Source organism: Phocoena phocoena, chromosome 14, assembly GCF_963924675.1.
Source record: "Phocoena phocoena chromosome 14, mPhoPho1.1, whole genome shotgun sequence".
NCBI classification, from domain to species: domain Eukaryota; kingdom Metazoa; phylum Chordata; class Mammalia; order Artiodactyla; family Phocoenidae; genus Phocoena; species Phocoena phocoena.
In genome coordinates, this window is record NC_089232.1 from 70803927 (window position 1) to 70814307 (window position 10381).

Genomic DNA, 10381 nt, shown 5'->3' on the forward strand with positions numbered 1-10381 from the left:
ACCAGGGAAGTCCCTGGAACCTGTATTTTGAAAAATCTCTATAGGTGATCCTGATGATCATCAAGTTTAACAACACTTATTATATACTTACTTAAATGGGACAAAGATTTTCTTTAAAACCACCTTTGGTTACATGTGTATGCATAATCAAATGAAGGCACTACTTTGGCAAAATTGCCTTGCCATAGCCAATATAATCCTATATCGCAGCCCCTGGGGGTACAGTTAGAGACCAGGAGACTATCATTGCAGAATCCAGCCAGTCATACGTAAAAGTTCGGTCTCACCGATCACGTAGGCAATAGAAGGATGGACTAACATGGCAACCTGAATAGATGGTCATTTTTTAGAATTTAATAATCTAGAATAATTTTAAGGGGGGAGACTACCTAAACAACAAATTATAGTCAAGTCCTTTTTAAAAAAATTTTTTTTTCTTTTTAAAAAAAGGAATTAATTTTTGGCTGCTTTGGGTCTTTGTTGCTACGTGCGGGCTTTCTGTAGTTGTGGTGAGCGGGGACTACTCTTTGAGGTGCTTGGGCTTCTTATTGCGGTAGCTTCTCTTGTGGAGCACGGGCTCTAGGCATGCGGGCTTCAGTAGTTGTGGCTTGTGGGCTCTAGAGCACAGGCTCAGTAGTGGCACAGGGGCTTAGTTGCTTCATGGCATGTGGGATCTTCCCGGACCAGGGCTCAAACCCATGTCCCCTGCATTGGCAGGCAGATTCTTTTTTTTTTAGGTAAGAAGTGGATTTTATTTATTTATTTATTTTTGGACTGCGTTGGGCCTTCATTGCTGTGCGCAGGCTTTCTCTAGTTGTAGCAAGTGGGGGTTACTCTTCGTTGCGGTGCGCAGGCTTCTCATTGTGGTGGCTTCTCTTGTTGCAGAGCATGGGCTCTAGGTGTGCAGGCTTCAGTAGTTGCAGCACATGGGTTCAGTAGTTGTGGCACGCGGGCCCTAGAGCACATGGGCTTCAGTAGTTGCTGCACGTGGGCTCAGTCATTGCGGCTCGTGGGCTCTAGGGCGTGCGGGCTTCAGTAGTTGTGGGTCGCAGGTTCTAGAGTGCAGGCTCAGTAGTTGTGGCGCACAGGCTTAGTTGCTCCACAGCATGTGGGATATTCCCGCACTAGGGATTGAACCCATGTCCCCCGCATTGGCAGGCATATTCTTAACCACTGCGCCACCAGGGAAGTCCTAAAGTAGATTTATTTAGAGAGAAGCACTCTCCACAGACAGAGTGTGGGCCATCTCAGAAGGTGAGAAAGGCTGGCAGGCAGATTCTTAACCACTATGCCACCAGGGAAGTTCAGTCAACTCTTAATTATAGATACATTTGAAAGTAAGTGGTGTCATGAATAATGCATTTTTTCTTATGAATATATCTGATATTTTGGGAATTTTTAGCATTTCAAATAATGTAGCTATACTATAAAGAGTTGTTCTTAATTATCAAGTGGGATTTTATTTAATCTTTTGTGCTGAATTTCCTTCTGACAAGATGTCACCCCTTCTACTAGAAGACAGGTTTTATCCTTGGCTGACAGGCTGAATTGGGCATCAGTAGCGTCTATTTCAAGACGAAATAAGTTGATATTGGTTTGCCACTTTTCTATTCTTTTGAATACATAGACTATATAGGTACATAGTTTGTACCTATATGTATGCAATCATGATACTTAACCATTTAAATTAAATTAACCAATTAAACTTCTGGAGAAGTTTACATGCTTCACTCATATGAGACTCTTAACAATGTGTGGCAGGTATCATTCTCATTTCAGATGTGAGGACATCAAAGAGTAGTAGTGATTTGTCCAAGAGGTATAAATAACTGTTAGAGATTAACTTTCTTTCAGCACTTTGAAGACACTGGTTCATTCTCTTCTGGCCTCTGTTGTGTCCCATGAGATGTTAGCACCTGCTCTTACTCTTATTCCTTTATATATATTGTGTCCTTTTTTTCCTCCAGCTACTTTCAAGAGATTATCTTTGATTTTCAGCAGTTGTGCTATGTGCCTAGGTGTGGCTCTCTTTATATTTATCTTACTTGGGGTTTGTTGATTTTCTTGGATTGGTAAGCAGGTGTTTTTCATCAAATATGGGAATTTTTTTTTTAAACCGTTATTTCTTCCAATTTTTTTTGGCCCTATTTTCACTCTTTTCCTTCTGGGACTCCAATTATGTATATATTAGGCCATTTTGTTTTTTCCCATAGTCCTTGAGACTGTTTATTTTTCTTCCATTTTCCTCTGTTTTTCAGATTGCATTGTCTCTATTGATCTGATTTCAATCTGCTGTTAAATGTACCAAGTGAAGTTTTCAATTCACTACTTTTCAGTTGTAGAATTTGCATTTTGTTCTTTTGTGTAGTTCCAGTTCTTTGCTGAGATTCTCTGTTTACTCATTTTGAACATATTTTTCTTTATCTCTTTGAAATAGTTATAATAGCAGCTTTACAGTCTTTGTCCAATATCTGAACCATCTTGGGTTCAGTTTCTATGGACTGCTTTTTTCTTGACTATGGATCACATTTTTGTTTCTTTGTATGAGCAGTGATTTTTGATTTAACACCAGACATTGTAGACAATACATTATAGAGACTCTAGATTTGTTTATTTGCCTCAGAAGAGTGTTGGTTTTGTTTCAGCAGGCAGTTCAGGCAGATTACATTGAACTTGTATAGGCTTGACTTTTTGCTTTAATAGCAAGGATCTGAAGGAAACCCAAAGTGTTTCCCAAGCCCTTCTAATTTGGCAGGACTCAGCCTGCAAATTCTGTCCCCCTTGCAGATCTTGTCGTTCTTGGTTTTAGGTTTTGTTAGAATGAATCTAACTCGTAAGGCAAAGCCTTTCTGTGGTGTCTCAGCTAGATGCTAGGGGTATTAATGAGATGTTAAGGCAGTCTCTCTCCTCTAACAAGGCCAAATTCTGGTGTCCCCAGGATGGCTCTTCCCCTTAGTAGTCAGTTCCCACCACTAGCCAGTTCTGTTCTCAACCCCTTAGTAGCTATTATCTGATAAGCCTCAGGTGATCTCATCCTATGTATTTATAGCCTAGCCCTCAGCTACAAACTAGTAGGGAACCCTCACATGGACTTCTGGGGCCCAACTCTGCACAATTCCCTCCTATCCAAGGCCCTGCTCCACAGATTCTAGCCACTTCAGCATCCTCAAGCTCTCACCTCTACCTCCTTAGCTCAATGGGACTTTGTGCCTGCTCAGACTCTGGCTTTCTGTGACAGGGTCAGGAAATGGACTCCAGGTAGAAGACCAAGGAGCAGTCTTGCACTTGCTGTTGTCCACTACCTGAAAAGAGTTACCTCATATATTTGTTCACTTTTATAGTAGTTTATGGCAGGAGGTTCAGTCCAGTACCCATTACTCCAACATGGCTGGCACTCAGACAAGGAATTTGAACAGACTTTTGACTTCAGTTCTAGCATTCTCTATATCACCACAGCTAGCCTTCTGTAACATTATGTGTTATGAGTAAATGCTTGTGCCCTCAGAAATCTGTGAGTGTTTATATTTTAGGTTAACTTACAGACTAGAAGAAAACCTTATTGATACGTAGCACAAGCAAACATTTGTGAACTATGATCCCTTTTAGGTTGCTTTTATTTTTTTAGATTAATCTTGGGTAGAACTAATGGATAGTCTTTAAAAAAAAAGGGTAACAGAGTATAATAAACTATTCTGTAAGTACTTAGAAGTAGTGCATTCCTGCTGGTTCAATTTAATCAATACTTTCTTTGTTTCCTATATATTTAATAGACACTTTATATCAGGAAGGAACTTGGTTTTATCTTACACTGTTAACACAGAGCAGTGTTAAGATAGACTAAAACTAAGTTAACACTTCTCTTGTCTTGGTATCTAACGGCTTTTCCTTTGACACCCCTTTTCACATGTCAAGGCTTCTTGTTTAGGTTGCCAAATTGATTAGCTAATACTGGAGATAAGAAAGAGGAGTCAAAGAGAAGGATAAAAGTTTTAGATGATAATAGGCACTGTAGAAATATCTGGAAAAAAAAGAGGAAGAGATTAAAAAAGAAATGGAGGGATGAGGAGATAAGTCAATTTGAAAGCAGCCATAGTGTATTAAATTAGTCTTTTGTGTGAAGTTATTCAACAACAATAATAGTGCATAGAGCATGAAATATGAGCAGGATCAAAAATAGTTTTCACTTTGAAAAACATTATAAAAATAGGAAAAGAATATGAACAGTTTACAGAACAAGAAAAGACTGATAAGCAAGTGAAAAGATACTCAATTTCACGTATAATTAAAGAAATGAAATAAAAACTGTGAGATACACATCAGCTTGGCAAAAGTGAAGATGTATGATAATGCCCAGTGTTGACAAGAGTGTGGGAAAATAGGCACTCCCATACACAGTGATGGGAGTATAAACTGGTATAACCTTTTTGTATGAAAGTTGTCAAAATCAAAAAGTAAAATGCACATACACTTTTATTCAGTAGTTATTCTTTTAGGAATTTATCCCAAAGCAGTATTCCCACAAGTGTGCAGAGATATATACACATAAAAAAATATTCACTAAAGCAGTGTTTATGAAAAAACCTAGAAACAATTGACCTGTCCAAGAATAGGGAGTTGGTTAAATAAATTATGGTATAGTCACACAGTAGAATACTGAACCGTCATTTAAAAGGAGGAATTGGGGAGGGGAGGGTAAGCTGGGACGAGGTGAGAGAGTGGCATGGACATATATACACTACCAAATGTAAAATAGATAGCTAGTGGGAGGCAGCCGCATAGCACAGGGAGATCAGCTCGGTGCTTGGTGACCACCTAGAGGGGTGGGACAGGGAGAGTGGAAGGGAGACGCAAGAGGGAGGGGATATGGGGATATATGTATACGTATAGCTGATTCACTTTATTATACAGCAGAGACTAACACACCATTGTAAAGCAATTATACTCCAATAAAGATGTAAAAGAAAAAACCTAAACGAAAGAAGGAAGAAAGTGTCTATATGCAGCTAGAGAAAGGTTCCAAGATTTATTATTATGTGAAAAAAAATGCAGGGTGCTAAGCAGTGTGTTTAGTCTGCTCTCTTTTATGTAAATGCTTAGGGTTTGGGTGTGTGTATGGACTGGGTACTGATAGAAAATTATTCTGGAAGGATACTGAAATAATATATTAACAATGGTTACCTCAAGGAGAGGAACTTGAGGGGTAGGGAGACAGTTTTCATTTTACACTTTTTCCTACTATTTGAATTTTTCTAACAATATTCAGGTACTAGTTTTTAATTTCAAGTGTGGTTATCTGAGAGTAGGATTATAAGCCATTGAAATTTTATTCCTTATCCTTACTGTGTGCTTAAATATATATAGATATACACATATATGTATGTATAGTATGAAAGAAAAACATCTTCCAAAGTACGTTTGCTTTATTGTGAATTTTAAGTTACTGGAATATATTAAAATTCTTTAAGTTGATGGTTAGAAGGAATTCCTATTTTCTCAAAATCAGTTCTCCTCTGGGATGTGTTTTCTTTTTGCAGACCTTTTATGTATCCATAGTTGATTTATGTGAAAACGGCGGGAAACGTCCTATCACAAATAGCAGTGCTAGTTTCACCAAAGAACAAGCAGACAGCATTCGCAGAATTCGAAATAGTAAAGATAGTTGGGACATGTTGGGAGTCAAACCTGGGGCCTCAAGGTAAGCAGTGCTCTCAGATATTAGTGCTGCCTTCTGTTATAGAAAAAGACTCAATCATCAGAATTATAGTGTGATATCTTCTTGTAATTGGCTAGAAATATGAAGATGTGTGGAAATATCTTAGATTACTTAATAATGCTCCTTCACTGAATTAAGTGAATACCAAAGGGAGAAAACAGAGGGCACAACTGCTTACTGTGGGAACTATGTGGTTTGTATATTATATAAGTACCTTCTGAAATTATATGCTCTGCTTTTGTTGACTAAGAGCCTTGAAGCTAATGTAACCTCAAAAGAAAAAAAAAAAGAGAATTCTTAAATCATAGAATTTTAGAGAAGGAAAGAGTGTTAGCAATCAACCTGTCCAAACATTTCATTTCATAGGTGGGAAAACTGGGACTCATTGAGACTAAAAACAGAGTCAAGGACCTCAGGAGTTAGTGGTAGAATTGGTTCTTGACCCTGAGCACTGTGTGTCTGCCTGTCTCTGTCTCTTTCTATCTCTGTCAAAAATCCTCCTAGTTCCTCGTCTGTGTGTGTTGATATTAAATTATTTTATTTTATCCAAAATAATTATTTGGAGGCTTCCCTGGTGGTGCAGTGGTTGAGAGGCCGCCTGCCGATGCAGGGGACACGGGTTCGTGCCCCGGTCCAGGAAGATCCCACATGCCGCGGAGCGGCTAGGCCCGTGAGCCATGGCCGCTGAGCCTGCGCGTCCGGAGCCTGTGCTCCGCAACGGGAGAGGCCACAACAGAGAGAGGGCTGTGTAAAAAAACAAAAAACAAAATAATTATTTGGGAGAAAAGGCAATACAATCACTACTCTTTGTGAAAGAATAAATCATTATCCAGCATGATTATATAACTTTTCCCCCCAGTTTTATTGAAATATAAATGATATACAGTACTGTATGAGTTTAAGGTGTACAGCATAATGATTTGACTTACATATATTGTGAAATGATGACCACAGTAAGTTTAATTACCATCTGCCATCTCATATCGGTACCAAAAAAAATGTTTTTTCCTTGTGATTAGAACTCTTGGAATCTACTCTCTTAACAACTCTCAATTGTTATATAACTTTTAATGCTATAATAATACTGTTACTATACGTATTATTAGAGTTCTCAGACCTTTTTATTTTGCACTGTAGCTTTCCTCCCCTTTCTACTTTTTCACCTTGATTCCCACAAAAGAAAAAGTGGCTCTTGAAATCGCCTTGTCAGCGTCAACAGCATTAAGTATCTCCTCCATTTTGGTCTCATAGCATACCTTTGAGTCCAGAAGGAAAGAGGGAACGGGAAAAGGGAGACAGTTATTGGTCTCCCTGGACTTGCCAGGCATTACTGAGGAGCTGTTAAATACCTGAAGGAATTCAGATGACCTCATAGCACAAAATTAATTGGTGGCTTTTAAATGTCCTTTTAGACTTCCACAGTCACATCCTAAATTCTTCCATTTCATCTCCAAGGGATATTGGCTCTATAACTAAGAAACTATTACTTACTAATTAACTTAGAACAATAATCATTAGGGAAAAAGAAACTTTTGGTTTCTTACTTATTCATTGTGGTTAACTGGAATCTCCCAAAATTTACAGGGCCTCCATAATTTCCATATCCTTAGCCAATATAACATGTTCTTTTCTTACCTTTGTTCCTCTGGGTCTATCAAACTAATTTGTATGGCATGAGCACGTTTGGGCAAAACCTAAAAACATTTATTTCATTTTATCTTTTAAATACACCTTTATTTTATTTTTTGGCCGTGCCGTGCGGCATGCGAGATCTTAGTTCCCCGACCAGGGATCGAACCTGTGCCCCCTGCAATGGAAGCATGGAGTCTTAACCACTAGACCACCAGGGAATTCCCTAAAAACATTTTTTTTTAAGTTATAGAGAGTTTTAATGTTTGTTCAGTGCTATGTTTACTATTCTTGAACTTTAAGAAAAATCTTCTTCAGTAGAATTAATGTATTTTTTACACACCTGACTCAGTCTTGTTTCTCTAAAATTTTCCTTGAAAGTTTCTCCTGCTATCCAGAATTCTTGAAAGGTATCAGGCCTAACCACTAACCCCATATGGACATGTTTCCTCGGGAAGCAGCGTGGCTAGAGGGGCCCAACCCAAGACTCACTCATGGGAAAGAGAGAGGATGCTGTTACTGCCTCAAGGACAGAGAGTCTTAGGGAGAATGTGATTCTTATTAGCTAATATCGAAATTATCTATGTAGAAAAGCTACATGAAAGGTAAAACAAGAAAATTCAGAAGGACTCCTCTAAGATCAGAAAGCAGAAAAAGCCTTAGAATGTATGCCTATGACATGGACAGCTGTTAACATAGCCCTATGACCTCAGTCTCCCCAAGCTGACACGTAAGATATCACATATGCACAAATAATATGTAACATTCAAGTAGAAAAATATACAATGCAAAGTGAGTATACAAACAAACATGATCAGATATCACATCCAAGATATCAAAGACCATCTCCCTGATTTGGAGAGCTAGACTGGAAGTCCTTCTGATAAAGAATAAAGGAGATTTGGGGAAGCACCAAATCCAGGCTTATAAGTTAACAAGAACCTTGAATTACAAAAGGAATTCAAAAGGGAAGTGGGAAATAAAACCATCTGGTAGAGACAGAGCCAGACTCTGACCAGGGGAGTGGCTGGGCACTTGAAAGCCTCTCAGAGGCCTGACACCTGAGGATATGAAGAGCGGGGAGAATTGCAGGGCCAGGTGGTCTCCAGCCCCCACCCCAGCAGTCCCTGCTCCTTAGAGGTCTCTCCTGGGGCTTCCTGGTCTTTGGTGAAACACTGATCGTACTGCTCCTTTCCTCTCTAGATAACGTTAAATCCTCTCTTGTTTCTTCTTTGGTCTCAGGGAGCTCACTGTAACTCTCAGGTACCCCTTTCCATTGGCTCTTTCTTGGTCAGTGGTGCCACCATCTTCCCCGAGGCCTTAGATTCCCCATGACCCTGGAACTCATTTCAGCCCTCATTTCAGTCTTCTCCACCCCTATACCCAGCTCATCATCTGCTTCTGCCAGGACTTTGTTTCTGTTATCTCTTTTGCCTTCCCTTGTTGGCTTCCACAAACACCTTAATCTAAACCCTTGTATTCATGCTTGGGTTATTGTAACAACCTCCTACCTGTCTCCTAACTTCCAAAAACAGCTTTCCCAGCACCATTTTGTCATGAAACACCTACTGTTAAAAATCCAACTTTTTTGTTGTTTTGCCTTCAAGGCCCTTCACTTACTGACCCCTGCTCCCTGGCCAACTTTGTTTCTTGTTACTTCCCAGTGCAGTTTCCTCCTGGAACTGCATGCGGGCTCCCTTCCTGGCCTCTGCCGGTTTTCTCCCTGCTGCTCTGTATTCCCCACCACTGTGTCAATCCCTGAACCCAACCTTCTTCCAGAACCCTCCTCCAGGGGGCCTGCCCTGATGGCCCCTGTCCTCATTGCTTCCGTCCGCAAATGCCGAGTGCCTGTGAAGTGCTGAGTACTATTTTCATCTGATCATGTTTGTTTGTATACTCACTTTGCGTTGTGTATTTGTCTACTTGAATGTTACATATTATTTGTGCATTGTTTGTTTCCTAGTCCTTTAGTCCCGCCTTTGAGAAAGGGTAACATTTATTTGGGATATGCTTACTGTAAGAGATATTATGATATCCAAACAGCTAAAATGCAGTGGGTGGAGGGTGGGGGCTGACCTCGATACTGACATAGAGCTTTGCTTTTCCTTGTAGAGATGAAGTCAACAAAGCATATCGGAAACTTGCTGTGCTGCTTCACCCTGACAAGTGTGTAGCACCTGGTAGTGAAGATGCCTTCAAAGCCGTTGTGAATGCCCGAACAGCCCTCCTGAAAAACATCAAATAGAAAGTAGAAAAAAAAAGACAAGTGTGGGCCTCGAGTCCAAACAGACTTTCCCTAGAGGTAAAGTAGCCAACATGGGTTTTTCCTCCACAGAATCTTACAGCTGTCTTCACTCAAGTGCTGTCATTTGTAAATCAGTAATTCGGGTGCCTGTTACCATGCCATAGACATTTTGCAGAGATGAAGTGAAGAGAACCAAGCGCCACTTATACACTACCGTTCATTTCCTACTTCTGAATGATGTAAGAGATTTTTCTCATGAGTTTGTTAGCTCTGTCAGTGTAGCATCCCTTAGGCACTTTGCTCAGGAAAGTCCATGAGGTTTCTGGAAGGAGGATAGGAGGATCCTTTCACTTTTTCTTTTTAAAAACATTCATCATCAGAGAAGAAAACAAAAATGGAAGCAGACATAGCAGAATCCCCGAAAGTGTGGTGACCTCACAAGCAAGTTGCCCCTTTTACAGTGAGTTTCTTTGGTAGTATTATAAGCATCAATCTATAGTTAATGAACTCTTGGCAGCCCTTTGGAAGTGAAACGAGGTGATACAATTCTGAACTGAGCAGCCCTTTTGTGACATTCACTCTGTTCCCCTTCTCCAGCCACCAGGGGGAGAGACCAGCCAGTCCTAAGAGAGCAAAGACAGTGATGGCGGCCGCAAGTTCTGGTACACTGGCTGCTGCTAGTCCTGGCCCTGAATCTGAGGCCTCTCGCTGGCCATGGAAGTGGGTGCTGGTAGCTCTAGGGAGCATCATCGCCTAGGAATCAGGAGTCAGACTCCAAGACAGTAGTGCCTGCA

The 10381-nt window shown here is 40.2% G+C and overlaps 1 protein-coding gene across 1 annotated transcript in view; it reads left to right on the top strand.

Annotated features, from left to right (window-relative positions):
* DNAJC27 (DnaJ heat shock protein family (Hsp40) member C27) overlaps window positions 1–9587 on the top strand; it is a 36061-nt gene extending 26474 nt beyond the window's left edge. Inside the window, exons 6-7 of the mRNA XM_065891452.1 lie at window positions 5535–5695; window positions 9455–9587. Coding sequence (XP_065747524.1) covers window positions 5535–5695; window positions 9455–9587 — 294 coding nt within the window. The remainder of the gene's footprint in view (window positions 1–5534; window positions 5696–9454) is intronic.
* The last annotated feature ends 794 nt before the right edge of the window (window positions 9588–10381 follow it).